This window comes from Gavia stellata, chromosome 3, assembly GCF_030936135.1.
Source record: "Gavia stellata isolate bGavSte3 chromosome 3, bGavSte3.hap2, whole genome shotgun sequence".
Taxonomy (NCBI): Eukaryota; Metazoa; Chordata; class Aves; order Gaviiformes; family Gaviidae; genus Gavia; species Gavia stellata.
The window spans coordinates 46,554,818-46,571,781 of NC_082596.1; the positions used below are offsets into that span (position 1 = coordinate 46,554,818).

The 16,964-nt window shown below is 41.1% G+C and overlaps 1 protein-coding gene across 1 annotated transcript in view; it reads right to left on the minus strand.

Moving 5' to 3' along the window:
- LOC132316805 (chloride channel protein C-like) overlaps positions 1-16,964 on the minus strand; it is an 82,288-nt gene continuing 65,324 nt past the window's right edge. The window contains exons 14-17 of the mRNA XM_059815884.1: positions 3,517-3,613; positions 2,414-2,509; positions 109-319; positions 1-29 (exon numbers count right to left, since the gene is read on the minus strand). Coding sequence (XP_059671867.1) covers positions 1-29; positions 109-319; positions 2,414-2,509; positions 3,517-3,613 — 433 coding nt within the window. The remainder of the gene's footprint in view (positions 30-108; positions 320-2,413; positions 2,510-3,516; positions 3,614-16,964) is intronic.

Genomic DNA, 16,964 nt, shown 5'->3' on the forward strand with positions numbered 1-16,964 from the left:
TCAAGTGGAAAAGATCTGATTATTTTTTCCTGAAGAAGAACATAGGCTCAAAAAGAAGTGACAAAGCCTAAGAACGCATCCGTGGCCTTGAATCCAGGGGCTGCTCACCTGCATCAGGGCTCTGTGGTGCCAACTGGAGCCTGAGCCTGTCCTCCAGTGGGAAAGGCATCAGGTCCTTCCTGGTGATCACCCCAACCACTTGGTTCTGCTGGTCAACAACAGTGAGGTGGCGTAGCCCCAGGGTGCGAAAGATGATGTAGGTGCGTTGCAGCGAGAAATGAGCTTGGACTGACATTGCAGATTTGTTTATGTATGGCTCCTGTAAAGTAAAGAGAGAAGACATAGGGAGAACACAAAAGCATGAGTCTACCCCTGCCACAGGGGTGGGAAGGAGAGGCACAGGAAGGAGGCCGGGGAGAGAGAGGTAGCAGGCTTGAGGGACAGGCACCAATAAGAACATTAGTTCTTCTCTCCCTGTTCCCCATCCCCAATTATGCCATCCGGAAATACCATAGTAAAAAAATACTTTCTTTTTTGGTAAACCATCAGGTTCACTCTAAATAAACTATTATGACTGGAATGTACCCAAATCTCACAGGCTAGAAAAGCAAAGTTGAGCTCCATTGATATGGTCTGAGTTTTTACTTGGAAATAGTCAGTGACCCCAATATTTATTAAGTCTTAAGATTTTTTATAGCTGCTATCTCATTACACAACCGTTTATGACATCCTGTAATATTTTGCAGTAAGTGCTTATAAAAGTCAATTCACATAGAAACGTAGACTGCAAGGAAGAGGACAAAGAAAACAATCACACGGCTCTGAGAAGAAGAGGGCCTGAAAGCACTAAACTCTAGTCATTGAAAACTATGAGGACTATAACAGTTTCTTGACAGGAACAGAGCTAAGGACCATTTTATTGTTAACCAAGCTGATATTTATAGTTTATATAGGTGTTCACTAAGTTTTTACTTTTCACATAACTCTACGGTATCCTTCTTATGACTTGGCCAGCTCTGTCAAAGAAGGTGTATTATGCTTCCCAAGTGTATGCTTCCCCAGACAGAGGAAAAATGAAACAAAGACGTGATAAAATAACATAAATACATGCACAGTATAGAGGGACATGTCTCTTCTCCCTCTTTCATTTACAGGACTGACAAGACATTCAAAAACATAAGGAGGAAAAAAATTAAAATTAAAAATGTTTCCTCTTTCTATACCACATATAATTTTGCTGTGGAACTCACTGCCACAAGATTACGCCCAAGAACTTCACAATGGATATTTCTGTGAATATCAGAAACAGAGCTTTCATGAGTGATAATAACAAGTTGTTTATGCTTCAGGGATCACATCAGATATTAAAAAGTTAGGTATCAATGTGAAACCTAATTGAGTGCAATAGGTTTCCCATAACAAAAAAGTTGTGTGGCCCCACGGCGCAAGCACTGGACTGAGTCTCAGCTGAACTGGCTTCTACTCCCATGTATGACCTCTTGAACTTTGGAGAGCCATGTGTCCTCTCTCCACCTCAGTTTCCCCATCTATTAAAAGGAAACTCTTTAACTAAACTAGATAATTACGACCGTTGTGCTTATTATAACTTTTCTCTCCTTCTAGCTATTCTCAAAGCAAGGAATTCAGACTAAATGGATCTCAAACTCAGTTCCATCTTCTTTACACATGAGTGAACAGGAGCAGATTTTATAACTTTTTAAATAAAACCCATCTGAATTAGCCGCTCTGGCCTGGATTTCCCAGTGTCCCCCCATCTCAGTTTCAATGCTTTAGACTGGAAATTCACCGAGGCAGAAACTACATTTATTTTGTTTATAACTTATTTATTTTAGGCCTTATTCAGTATACCAAACACATTATTGCTTTTGGACCCAGTATTTTAGTACAGTGTTTAGGAAATAAATGTGGCAATGTCATAGCAGGGATTAAAAAAAAAAAAGCAAAGGGGAAAGAAACATAGCTTTATTTATAAGTTGATGTATAGGCACTGTACCATAATGGAGCCTTAAAATCTCAAAAGCGTTGCTTTATATTTGCTTTATAGGACTATAAGAGCCAAATAATGACATTTAAATGATCTATTCCATTAACATTGTATCATTTTGTCAATCTGGAATGTATTTTAATCAAAAGCCCCCTTGAAATGGTCTCCTTTGTTGTATTTTCTTTTTGGCTCATTTTATCAACATCTGTTATGTTTATACAATATGAATTAAAACTTCGGAATGCTGTTTGTACTCAGCTACTTTTGTTGAGAGTGTAATGTCCCAGGATTGGCAGTGTTTATGTAAATCAGTGCGGCTGACACAGCCATCATAAACAAATGAGAAAATATAACAAACACATTGTTCATGGAGGAAATGTTTGTTTTTAGAGTTGGCTTCAGTCTTACCAGATTGATGAAGAGTTGCTGATACCGGGGATCTGTAGTGTAGCGATTCAGCAGCATGGTTAGGCGCGACAGATTGGGCAGCTTCTCCACTGTTATCTGGAATAGGCAAGAATACATTTCTCTTTCCTTCTGCGCTGCACGTTAGAACCCAAGGTTCAAAAGCGTTCCAGCTTGACTCTTAAGAAAAAGTTTTGTAGCAGAGCTACACTGGCAGAGCTTGTCCAAACTTTATACATTCTTTTGCCAATAAGGCTTAAATTAGCAATTTAAAATAAAACACTCTTTACTTAGAAAAAGATTTTTTTTTCCCTTAGTGCAACTGTATCTCTATTAAGACAATGTAAGTTATATTGGCTTAGGGGTGAGGTTTTTTACGCTGTGAAAATTCACACACTAAGTGGTAATTACATGATAGCGTAGTGGAGAAAAATGCAACAAAACTGGTATCAGCCACCAGCTGAGCTTCAGCCCTCTTCCATAGGAGTACCTATTTGTATCCTGGCACCTCATCCCATACATAACTGTCCTGCTCCTTCTCAACATTGTTTTGCCAGCCAGATTCCCGTGTGCAGACCAAGCTTCAGTAATGATGACTTTCCAGTTGTGCCTGCATAAATTGCTCAAAACTACATTACCAGTATTGCCTTGCTAACACACGATTTTCTTCTACTACGCTTAATGTTTACTATCCCTAAAAATCCTTTAGTCACCTATCAAAGGTACAAATGCTACATGCTTTTCAAGTTTGAAAGCTTTTATAAACACTCATCATTCAGAGAGGTGCTATCCCATACAGAATTAAATATTATAATAATTCTGCTGTCCATAGAGAAGTTGAGAGAGAGAAGATTGGAACAGCCTATCTGAGCAAGAAAATTCTTTGCCAGCAGTCTTGCACGACTTCCAGACACTGAGTGGCATCATAGTTTATTAAAGCTGTCCCTGGAAGGTCTCTGGTCATCCTTTAATTTAAATTGTACGTGACCACTTCTTTATCTCAACCACATATATTACATCATTTCTTTGTTTATGGAGAGCTCATCCTAAATCATCCAATATACATGCTGATTAAACAAGGAAAGAACTGAAAGAAAAGAGGTTACCTTCTCATAAGGGAGAGGATGAGAGGAGGAGAAAGACTCATCATTTGTCTCTGGTTCAAAGATGTGCTCATCCTCCAGCAGCATGCACAGCTCTAACCTAAGGTTAGAGAAGAGGACTACATTCATTATAAGGGGCAAATTTTAAAAAGCAGGCACACAATGCTTTAGCATCAGATATATGATGGTACGTCAAGTACTGTGTGCAGTTTTGGGCACCTCAATATAAGAAGGACATCAAACTATTAGAATGTGTCCAGAGGAGGGCAACCAAGATGGTAAAAGGCCTCGAGGGCAAGACTTATGAGGAGTGACTGAGGTCACTTGGCTTGTTCAGCATAGAGAAGAGAAGGCTGAGGGGTGACATTATCACAGTCTACAGCTTCCCAAGGAGGGCTGCAGAGAGGGAGGTGCTGATCTCCTCTTTCTGGTGACCAGCAATAGGACACGAGGAAATGGAATGAAGCTGCATCAGGGGAAGTTCAGATTGGACATTAGGAAAAGGTTCTTCACTGAGAGGGTGGTCGGTTGCTGGAACAGGCTCCCCAGGGAAGTGGTCACGGCACCAAGTCTGTCAGAGTTCAAGGAGCATCTGGATGACGCTCTTAGTCATATGGTTTAGTTTTAGGTAGTCCTGCGAGGAGCAGGGAGTTGGACTCAATGATCCTTATGGGTCCCTTCCAACTTGAGATATTCTATGATTCTAGAGTATTAGTGGGCTGACCACATATTTCACCTTCCTAAATTTCCGTCAGCAACAGCAGCATCACACAGGTGTTTTCTGGTGTAGGTTGGGCTAATTAGATTAAAGGACATCACTTATCCTACATGTTCTTCTTGACCTGGATCAACCTGTTTGGCAGGACCAGCTCATGCACTGTCTAGTTTGCACCCAACAAGACAATACCAATAATAAGCAAATACAATTATCTGAATATAAGTAGATAGACTATTGTTCCTTCCCACATCCTTCTTAAGTAACATCTACATTAAAACACATGATCTGCAAAAAATTCACGTCATATTTTAAATCATCAGTGAAATCTTCTCTCACAGTACAGCACTCGGGTTCATTAAGACATTTAATAGTCTTGCTGACTTAGTCATGTGAAAATGGATATCTTTATCAATTATTATATCGTTTCAAACCTTTTCTTAGTGTTCTCCCCTTCTGCACTACACATATAAAGCCCTGACAAGCAATATATTTAAAATGATCGTTTATATCTTCGTGTTTCCTTGCTCCCCACACACACATGCACTCCATCCACACTATCCACTTCCAGCCTTTTAACTTGTATTTAGATAATAAACACCTTGGGGACCACCACAAAGCTTTTTGTTTTGCAGCATACTTAACAACATGTTAGCCCTGGTCTGTGATTACAACTAAGAGCTACTACCATAGTACAAAGGTGTGCAACACACTGCTAAATGACGTGCTTGAGGGACCCAGAGAGAGCAGACACAATCTTCATGAGGGCATCAGAGAAATACTAATGAGATACAAAGTGGCTTTTGTGACTGAAACACCAAGTATATATATGAAGGGAATTTTTCAAATCAATATTTCTGTATCTGAAAATATTGATTTGTTCAAACCAAAACTTGTTACAGGAATTTACTAGTTTTAACATAATGTCTCCTGGGAAAGATTAGTCTGCTTCAAGATGGGATTAACACTCCACAGCAGAGGACTTACACTAAGATGACGTGCCTGCCAGATCCAAAAGCTGGTGGCTAGTGCCCTCCCTAGGGACAGGATATGGAAGAACTAGGTTCAAGCCCTTTCTCCACACAGTCCTTCATAACAAGCACATTAGTGGCTATGTATGGCGTGTCTTAATTTCTCCTGTTGGAGGCGTTCCATGCTGAATAAACAGGGATCTGTACAACCAGGTCCCCCCATTCCCACTGGCTGCCCTGACCAGCAGGCTATTTGCCATTCTGTTATTTTCTTTCCAAAGAGTGTCCCCTTCACTATTCAATACTTATTTGTCCTGCATTTGACGAAGCTGGATCGAAACTGTAAAGAGTGCAAAAAGCAACAGTAAACTTATTACGAAATACATTGAGCTCTCACACATGAAGAGGTAACATTAAACTAGTTTCCAATGTATTACATTAAACTGCAGTTTCACACATTTCGGGTCTTTTATATAGTCCACCTTTTCTCCAACTTAAAAACAAGATATTTTGGGAGCGTCTACCTCTGCATTTTAGTTCAGATCTGGTACACACATTTGAAGGAAACTATCTACCTCCCATGAGTTGGTTACTGTTCTAGAGCAGTTCCCTTTCTCCTGAAACAGTCAGCTCTTTCACTCTCTAGATCCAGTTTTGAAATCTGCATTTTATTAATGCAGACATGGCTTTGGTCTATCATCTAAGATTCTCGATGGGATTTATAAATAAGTTTACCTGTGGCTGGGATATAGGTATCATCCGTTTACAGGTGAAGACCTGAATGTGAATATAACTTGTGGAAAAACATCTGTTCTGAAGAAAATCAGTGGCATAGCCAGGAATACTAGGAGATTGTTACCTGCTCCCACCTTTAAGCATATGCCATTCACAGGACAAACAAGGAATTCAGTATCCTTCATAACTACTGAAACTTCATTTGTCTCAATTTAATACCTGTCTGGCTTTGGTTTTCATAAAATCTCTTTCAGATTACTAAGGAGAACGCAACATTGCAGCAGAGCTAACTGCTGAGAAAACTCCACTGAGGAAAATCTTTGCCCTGGGCTCACATCTCCCCTCCTGGGAAAGTCACAGGCTTGCCCTAAGCTTCTTGCCATGTGCATGCCAGCATATGGACATGTCGCATAGAGAATTAATAGACTTGGGTTTGAGAGAAATCATGAGAACACACTAAAAAGAACAGTATAGGCATGCTACAACAGACAAGATCTGTTCCCCTCAGGCTACATTTAGAGGAGGAAAGGGAGGAAAACACAATATACTTATAATATATTCACTACAGCAGAGGACATGGAGGAGAAATGAATCCAGTCATGCCCTATGAATTACCTTTAGTGCATTACACGCTTTGTTCTGCAGGGCTCTCTAAAGGTACACATTTTATGGTCTTTCACAAACAGGTCTGTAATCGTTCTAAGTGAGATATAAATACACAGATCTAACTTCTGCTCTGAGATCATCTGTACAGCTCCAAGAAGTCGATTTCAAGGATGACCACTGGGCCAGGAATACTCTCAAGACTTTAATCCTCACATGAATATATAAACGTCAAGTGCGAAAGTTATGATCCACCCTGATCCTTTGCCAGACTCTGTATGCTCAGGTCCAAAACACTGTTCAGGCCTGTCCGTAGTCCAGACTTCACCATTTTCCACTTGAACATCATGGGCTGGGATTAAAAAAACAGCAACATTCACCATGAGCTGAAAGAGCAGAAACATTTGCTCATCACCAGTGGTTTGTTGGCCAGTTATGGCAGCTTGCAATTTGTTCGGCACCGCTCTTAACTAAACCCAGCAGGGAGCCACTTAACAGGACTTTGGGAAGTGTGAGAGAAATTTGGCTAGTCAAAAAAAAAGCACACGCAAACACAATGAAGGAAATCATTGGAACGTTTCTGATAAGAATCCAAGCCTATTAAAAACTGCCGTATTCAGGAGAAAAATGAACATACATTATTTCACTTGGACTTCCAGAAGTCATGCTTCAGAGGTATAACAACATCACTCTTTGATGTTACATACAACATCCTTCCTATCACATCATCAAGCCTTAGAAAGCAGACCAAACATGTTTCTTGCACTATTTTGTGAGGTTTAACAGGAAGTGCTAGGATTCAGACTTGGACTCTGCAATTGTTCGTTTACTCTTTATTTATTTAAGAAGGAAGAAAACCCTTAAGTAGGGAATCTCATTTCAAAGATACCCTGGCAAGGCATTGCAGTAGTTTCATATGCATCATGAAGATACACCTAATTAAGATAACACAGTATTATCCCAATATCCACATGTCAGATTTGGCATGGAAGTCAGGAATGAAAAGTATCTGACAGCTGATTATGTCACTCTTCTTGTCAAGATGGCCAATTATCTGAGGAAACTACAAATTCTAAATATTGGGGGAGTGACATAAAAGGAACTGCAGCTCCAAAGTAGCTGCAAATGAACAGGAGGAAGATTAAAAGGTGATGTCACTGGCAAAAGCATTCAGGGCAGGACTCTCCCAAATTGAATGGATAAAATAATAGCTACACAGTGGGGCAGGGGAAGGAGGGAGGATTAGAGGACCTGAAGCATCATTTTTAGCTTGCTTCAGAAAGCTTTAGGCTTATTTCTCCTGCATTAGTCCACCAAAAGTACCTGCATTGTTTTTATTCTTGAGCTGATTATATCTGACGTTTTGCCCAATATCTAACTCAGTGAGGACTACTGATTAACATATTCTGACCAGAATAAAACAAATGTCCCTTCCACGTATTAAAAATCTACTGTCTCAGGGCTTCTCTCAGACGTGTTTAAAACTCAGTGACATCAATTACTAAATTTTGATTTATGTCAGTCAGTTTGAATAAACAATGGCAAAAGAACAGTAACAAGTGACAATAAATTGCACACTAAAATAACCGAATATGGCACCCTGAAACTCTTCATGGTCCTTCCTCATCCTAACACCTGGCTGGTGTAAATTATTTTACAATATCAACAAGTCTCCGAAAACTTGCTGCAGGTAAGACTTAGTGTCTTGCACCTTCACCTTTCACAGCAGTCAAAACAAAAGAAGTGCTTAGAGGATTTTGCAGGATTTGATCACTGCTCTGCTCTCACCAGAAGTTCTAGCATAAGCATGCAACTTTTCCAAAAGGGCACAATGAGAGAAACTTTTTACACGGACTGTAAAATGTAAATTCTATTTAAGAACAGTTGTAACTTTATGTTCTTGGTAAGATAGCTGCTAGTCTACTAAATGCATTTTTCCTGACTTCAGATAGCATTGTGCCTGTTTTTAACTGGTAAAAAAGAGTATTCCGCATATGGTGAGATAAACAGTAGGTAAGGACTCGATCATCACATACAGGGAACTGTTTTAAAATCCACCAAAACTTCGTCTTACACAGCAAAATCTCAGGGTTACAGGGTTATTTCAGGTTAGGAAGCCTAAATCATTACAGATTTCTTAGTATTTTGTTCTTCAAACCAAGAAGGAGCTTTGCACGAATTTTTGGCATTTTACCTCCAAGATGATTGCCCCTGTACTCGGCGCTGGTGAGGCCGCACCTCAAATACTGTGCTCACTTTTGGGCCCCTCACTACAAGAAGGACATTGAGGTGCTGAAGCGTGTCCAGAGAAGGGCGACGAAGCTGGTGAGGGGTCTGGAACACAAGTCTTATGAGGAGCGGCTGAGGGAGCTGGGGTTGTTCAGTCTAGAGAAGAGGAGGCTGAGGGGAGACCTCATCGCTCTCTACAATTACCTGAAAGGGGGTTGCAGAGAGGTGGTTGTTGGTCTCTTCTCCCAAGTGACTAGTGACAGGACAAGAGGAAATGGCCTCAAGTTGCGCCAGGGGAGGTTCAGGCTGGATATTAGGAAAAATTTCTTTACTGAGAGAGTGGTGAAACAATGGAACAGGCTGCCCAGGGAGGTGGTGGAGTTCACCATCCCTGGAGGTGTTCAAGGAATGTGTGGACGAGGCATTGTGGGACATGGTTTAGTGGACATGGTTGTGTTGGGTTGATGGTTGGACTTGATGATCTTACAGGTCTTTTCTGACCTTAATGATTCTATGATAAAAAGGTCATTATCAAGCACTGGACTGAGGTTTTCCAGAGCAAAGATCAAATCCTGTACGTGCCATAGCCTTTCAAAGGATGCTGAATAAATACTTAATCTCTGTACCTCAGTTTTCAGATCTACAAAACAGGGATTTCTTCCACCTCAGAGCTGTGTTTTGAGGTTAATATTCATTACTTATATTGCCAGCTGCCTGATTTTACAGGCACCATCATCAGCGTGAATGGGCAGACAGTAAGTCCACAGCCTCAGCATGAAAATGGAAAGGCAACTGTTAATAAATTTTAAATTCGGACTTAGTATTTCAAACCTACGGAAAGGCTAGATTTTAGAAAAGGATGGAGACTTAGGATCAGATTTGTATTTCCCTACAAGCTGGCTTGTTACCAAGCAGATTTTCAATTTCAGAGGAACTTACCACACATTTAAATGACAGGACAAGTATGTGATCAGTCTTTCCATTCACACACCAGTTTTCCCCATGCCTATATTTGATTTCGACATTTAACAACACTCTGCACTTGCCTAAATGCCACCCACATGCTGCAGCAAGGCTGCATACGTTTTTAATTTGGCTTTTTGAGTTAGCACACAGCCTCTGCAACACTCCAGTTTTCCCTCCAAAGGGCTCCGTCACAAAGTCCTACAGCACCTGCACAATTATTTGTATGGCCAAACAGGCCTACTAATTTTAAAAATATCATACAATGTTGTTCTTTGGAAGAAAATTTTCGCACTTCAGATACGAAATAAAACCACTGCCACAGACTCTATAAACCTTCCTCCATCTGTGTTATTCATGAGCTGCAGTGCCCCAGGACCCTGACAATACATGGGAGGATCGTAACGTCAAGGGCTTTTGTTGAAAGTGCTGGATTCCATTTATTTTAATAGGCAAGATTACTGTAGAGTGTATCATTGAAATTAACTGGATCAGCTTTTCAAAAGCAGGAGTCCAGACAGTAAAAACAATGTGCTGACAGACTCTACCCTCTAACATGAAAACCAAGTAATCGCAAAAGCACTTTGATATTGCCATCAGGTCCCTAGTCTGCACACCTAAAAATAGCTCTCAGGTCCCTAACGTGCCCCCCCTCCCCTTTTTTTCTTCTTTGCTGGCTGGGTTTAGATGCAGCCTTCAAACCACTGCCAACAGAGTTTCCAGGTTTGATCAGACCTGGTAGAATCACCACTGCCCAGAACTTACAGCAAAGCCATGGGGAGGAGGAAGGGGGAAAGCTGTCCATGATCCTCTAGTAAGAAACAAAACCTCATTTTTATCTCCATTTATTGCATGACCTTTGCAGACTTCTGTGTTTGATTGAGTAACTTTGCATTCCTGTGATCTAAACTTAGCAACCTCTCCACAACTGTGCCAGCAGGAAAAGACTCTCCAAAAAGCCTTCAAATCTGTATCAGTTATTTCAAGAGTGCCAGCAGCAAGGCTGTCACAATATTAAGGTAGATATCGCTAAGCTCACTAATTAATGAATTAAATGTTTCGGGTCTCAATTAATCTTTAACTTTCCATTTGTCCCTAAGCTATTGCATCGCGTTGCTTACTGAAGGCAAGTACTTCTCCTCTTGCTAAGAAAAATAAAGGTATTGCCTTATTAAACAAGTGTGTGTGGACTCTCTGCACACGTGCACACACACACACGCCTTGAGAGTAGTGTTTCATTAGTCCCAACTGGGAGAGCAGATTAAAGAAAAATACCAGAAACCATACCTACAGCCTGACATATCTATTATATGTTGCAATGGTAGATCTCCTTTCCCACAGCACATATCAATATGCTATGCTCAGTTTTACTGAAGTGCTTGGCAGAAAGCATTCCTGACTCACAACGGTTTCTGTTCGCTGGACTGAGCAGAGGTGAGTCATACCTAATAAACTGCCATAAAATACACATACACGCACCACTTTGGATCAATGATTTCTCTGCTAAAGGATGTTACTGTGTACTACAGCTTTAAGTTTTCAACTTTGTCATATTTTCTAAACTCTGATCTCTTCAATTTACTTTCAGTTATGTGACATTCGCCTTTAGTGGAGTGAAAGCATGCATTAGCTAAACAATGTGGTTTGGATTTAGTGTTCCCATGCATCATCGTGAAAATGTTTGTCTCAGCAATAGTGTCGTTATTGTTACTGGGAACAGCTGCTCTACCATGTCTTCTGATTGTGGAAAGCAGAGTGTCTCCCTTCCCATACCAGTTTACAAGGAGGGAAATTAAAGCAGGACCATCGAGGAGGAGGTTTATGAGTACACACTGCTCTGTACCTGGCTTCCTCCTACCACAAAGGAAGCAGAAAGTGCAGCCCAGCAAGAAGAGCAGTAAAATAAATATTGCAAACAGAAATGTAGTTTGGCTCCCTCCACTGGCAGTTCTTCTGACTCCGGAGCGGGGACTAACCTGAGGCTGGAATCCTCCTCTCAGGTGCAGCTTTCTGGCAGTCCGGCTCCATTAGCCGTGACATCCTTCGAGCGAGAATTAGAGCCGGGAGTTTGCTGCTGACCAAGCGGATGTTTAAAATATCTCCCCCGAGTTTCTGCAGTGGAAAGATGCAACCCTCAGCGTTCTTGCCAGCACTCCCAGCCTCACTGAAGTAAGTTTCCACGTCCAGTTCTGAGCAAGCGACGGAGTCCCACTGGGTTTGCCAGGAGTGTCAGAGGGGCAATCAATGCTGCGCCCCGTGGGCCCGTGCAGCTGCCGCAGGCTGGCTGGACGTTTTTAGGGAAAGCTCACAAAAATTAGAGCTATTTGTGCGATTACACAGAGGCGCAGGCTCTAACTCACCTTTCAGAACAAGATCTTCAGAAGTAATTAGGCTTTATTTTAAGATGGATAAAATCTGTCTTCCAGAATATGAGACCTTTTGAAATGTCTTCAGATGGGAAGCCGTGCTTTCAGTCACTAGGCACTTCTGAACCTCCAACCTTTGGTAACTTTTCAACCACACAAAGACCACGGCTTTTGAAGGTATTTCTTTTCTGATTTGGAGCACAAAGTTCTATTTTTTGAAAGGATCTTAGATTCCCAACTTTGTTCTGAAAAACAAAGGCACTCTGAACACTTCACTTGTATCGAACACATGTAGTTTGAGTAAGGCAATTACATAGTCAATACACTCCCATCTAGTGTATCAAAATGTGTTAGAAAACAGTTCAAACATGGTAAACTACAAGGATTTTTTGACAACTTTAGCTACAGTATTTTTATTGACATTTCTTCTTGGCCCAAAAATAACAATTTCCATCAACCACAAATGCTGCAGTTTCAGAAAACTTGATGGGTGGGAAGACATGGGGTTTCCTAGGTGAAAAAATACACACAAAAATGCAGGCACAATGCCAGAAATGTCACATCCTGTACAGAAGTAGCAGAAAACCAAGTTTTACCCATTTCTGCTTAGACAGATATATTCTGTACAGTCTGCTTACGGTCAGAGATATTGTGGTTTCTGCATAATTACTTTCTCCCAATCAAATTAAATCAAGCAAAAAAAAAAAATTTCCTTCAGCTAAAAGATAGACAAACAAAATGCAGAGTAATGGCTAACAGCTGTGTAGGTAAGAGTGTGAAGGCAAAAACGGGGAATGCAGCCTTCAGCCTTACAACAGGAGAGCTGTGTATGGTACAGATCTGAGAGGTTCAGGCACGAACAAAATGGCTTATTTGTCATGGTAAAATTCCCGAACAGGCTACTCAGTGGTATTTGTCAGCCCAGTAGTTTCTCCAGGAAAATTGTCTCATAGCTGTGATCAAGGCAGAAATTGAGATTGCCAGGCAGCACTCCAGCTTCTGCCTCTCTGGGCCATTTGTCCTCAAAGGAAATGGAGGAGGCAGATCCTTGCCTATCAAGACACCAGCATCCACCTGCTTTTCTTCAGTGAATACTGGGAGAATTTAACTGCAGTACGGAAACCCTGCTCCTTCATTTTCCTTGGTAAAAGTGAAGTAAAGGCAAGAAAAACCAACAACATCACAACAGTTCCTAGGAGGAACATGGTATTTGTCAGTCACAAATATGCAGGAAACCTACATATAATAAGGGATAAACAGCATCTCAGAAAAAAAGCACTGAGGTAGACAGCATGTTGTCATCCATTTTGGCGGAAGAAATCAGAGAGTACAAGTGTCACACACGCATGTGGAGGGAAGTGATCATGCGTGGGAGGATGTGCAGCATTGCAGCCGATGACCATGAGTTATCATCACCCTCCATGTTATATCCCAGCCATGTCCACAGCCAGGGAAAAGAAATTCATTACCTACAGCTTTCCTCCTCAAATCCTCCATGTCTTCTGTTTTTACTGTGGTTTACGTTATAAAGTAGCCTCTGGCAAAGAAGATGGAGCAGCAAAACACAAGTGATGATGTGTCTAATCTCTTCATCATGTCAAAGAACCACTTCGTTGCCCTACAATGGCCCTATACGAGTACATTGTAACATACATGGAAGTGAAAAAATAGCTCTTTTTTCAGTATTGGTCTCACAGAAATTAGGCAGAAGCATAACTCTATCTTTTCCCATTGGAGGAGGATCTGGAGCCACAGACTAGAGCAGCCAAGGCAAGAGAGCACCAGGGGACCTCCCAACAACTCCTCAATATGCATTTACAGCCTCACACAGTGTCTCTGGCAGAAACTTCCTGGGAAGGAAGGCAGTGTTCCTATCCTCAGGTCTCTCTGAAGAATGAATTCCACCTAGCCAGGAGGGCATGCCATTTAGGGCATGACATTTATAGCTCTCAACAGACTCTGGGCTAACACATTCATAACAGCCCAGCTCCCTTCCTGCAGTCGCTGGGGGCAGATGGGGGAGGCATTTCGGCTGCAGTGCAAAAGAATAGCTTGTTTTATTCTGATGTGCAAGTATCATCATTATTGTGGGAAAAATTAAGGGGGGAAGCCAGTCCCTCAACCCTCTGCGTTGCACACAATAAGTCGATCATCTCCATCAATGCCATGCATCAAGTTCACCAGCCACACATTCCTCAAACTGAGTTCTGTGAGGGTTTCCCAGGCATGCACAGAGCTCTGCCTATGGCAAAGCGTCAAAAGTATTACTCTAAGGAGATCTTTGTTTTGGAAACTTGCTTCTCAACTACAGTTTGCTTCCTCTTTAACAATTTTAAAGCCAAGGAGTTTTATTTAGTAGTTGCTTTTGGTTTTAGTCTCTACTGCTTACTCAGCTGGGGAAGGTAACAGCTTCAGATTTAGGTCACCCATGTAAAAACCTGTTTGGTGATCTCATCTTGATCCCCAGTGGGTAACCATCCAAATCACAAAGAGTAGGAGAAAACTCTGGCCCCACTAAGCAGATCTGGAAGATTTAGGGGGTTTTGTTTGGGTTTTTTTTTTAATTAAAATTGGAATATCTGGGTGTTTGCTACAGGCCAGCACTGAGGTGCATTTGTAGGCCCATGCAAGTTCCAGCCAACATTGCTTGGCCACAGTCCTTGCTTTCGTAAGAACTGACATTGACATTTTCTCTTCAAAGGGTCAGAATCATTTGTAGGTATTACAAAATGTAACAACACTTTGTCCTTGTACAGCAACTCTCATCACTACAGTTTCCAAGTGTGGGCAGGTACTGAATAACTTTCACATTTGGTCCAAATTTACAGTGTTTCATCCATGCTTATTTCATCAGAAGAAATGTTACCGAAAAACACATAAATGAGAAACAGTATTAAAAAATTATGGGCTGCTGCTGCCTTCATGCAAGCTTCTTTCCCTTCATTAGCTTGTTGCCCCCTTCTTTTAACCTAACAACAACATTTTTGTACTAGAAGGAAAAAAAAAAACCAACACATTTGAGAATCAATAATAATGCCCAAGGCAACTCTCAAGAAAAACATCATGGCAATTATTTTTTGCATCTGCCCCAAGCCACCTTTTTTAAAATATGCCAGGCAAGCCACATTTCCTCCACTTTAACATTATTGATGTACAAGATGGAAAAATAACTTATCATTTTTCTGCCTGTGGTCATGTCACCTCCACATGGGATTGCATTGGATCTCATAGGGTAAGAGGTTGAACAGCACCGTTCTCCTTTAAGGAGTTCACAGCATTTCTCATTTTGGTCTTAACAGTTACGTGCTGCAAGAGCTGTAATTTTATGAGTAAGATGGAAAACACAAATCCTAACTGCTTATGGTTATGAATACACTAATTCCATGACACATCGCATTTTTGGAGGGTTGTTTCAGAGAATGGCTACAGAGCATTCCCTTCCTGGTGTTGGTGAGACCAGCATAACAGCAGTCACCTGTGGTCCCCGCTGGGAACAAGGCACCCAGAACTCATCATGCAAGCACTCAGGCCTCTGGGTACGCACCGGGGCAAGAAGGGGTGTCGTCAGAGCACCCCAGAATTCAATGCCTGCTTCCAGACAACGTCTCTGTATGAGTTTCACTGCAGTGAGCAACTGACTAGCCAAAAGAGCCATTTGCTCCTTCTTAGTCAACCATTTAGAACATTATCTGGGTTTTACTCAAAACAGTCTAACAACAGCTCATTTATGCTGAAAGTGACAGGGAAATAAACTTTGTCATTCATCCCTTTTAAAAGGCTCTAACAGAATGTGTCATAAAAGAGCTCTGGGGATTAAGCAAAGGATGAGCCTACCAGAATTGTCAGGTAGCATCAGCTTTTCTCTAAAGGCGCCTCTCTTTGGGATATGCTAGTGATCAGCCTTCTGTCCCCGCTTTTTGCTTGCTCTCACACCCCTTTGCTCTGTATTACAAAGCACAACAGTATTTGCATAAACTCAGCATACTCCTCCGCAGGCTGGGACGCTCACTGCAGGGTGATTTGGTGAATTAGTAAGGAAATGATGAGGCTATCAATTGAATTTAAAGGAACTTTGGCTGTATCAGTTGTTAGTGTGCTTTCTAATTTTATTGCCATGGACAGCTGAGAACTAAAAAAAGCGCACTAGTTTATGCTATATAATATCTTCAGATTGGTGCACACTGCAGACTATCACTCAGAAATTTAGGTTTTAGTACTGTAGTGCGTTTCTTATTAATAATGCTTATGATTGCATCACCATGAGGGAACGAGTATACATATCATATACAAGTATATGATACTGCGCTTATTGATGTCGTTACTCCTGAAGGCCACTGTGACTCAAACAATTTCCACTGTACAATTCTCATTCCAAGCAGATATTTCTCTTCCTAAAAGGTTCATACAAACTGTTCCACTTGTCAATGAAGAAGCAAGTTCACAAGTTTTCTTAAATATTCACTCCCTTCCCATCTTCATGCTCCAAAAGGGTAGCTGACCACATTGCTATGAGGTAAGTTCATCCTTGAATATTTGTTATAAAGCAGGCAAGCAGACAAGTCCTAACCAAATTTCCACTGATGATGCATGGATAACATTTTTCCCTATCCAGATCAACAGAAGAAAATACTTTTATCCTTGGTTGCTCACAGATAGCTCCCAACTGCCACACAGTTAAGGCGTTAAACCAGAAGTGGATAAAAAAAAAAAATTCTCTACAAGAAAAGATGTAGAATACTACAGTCATTCAGGAAAAAAGACACCATGCAAATTATGAAAGGTTATGATATTACAAATACAAAACTGTTTGTATTACAGTTATTGGAAGCATAATTCATAGGGCTTTGCTGTCTGAACTACTATGCAGTA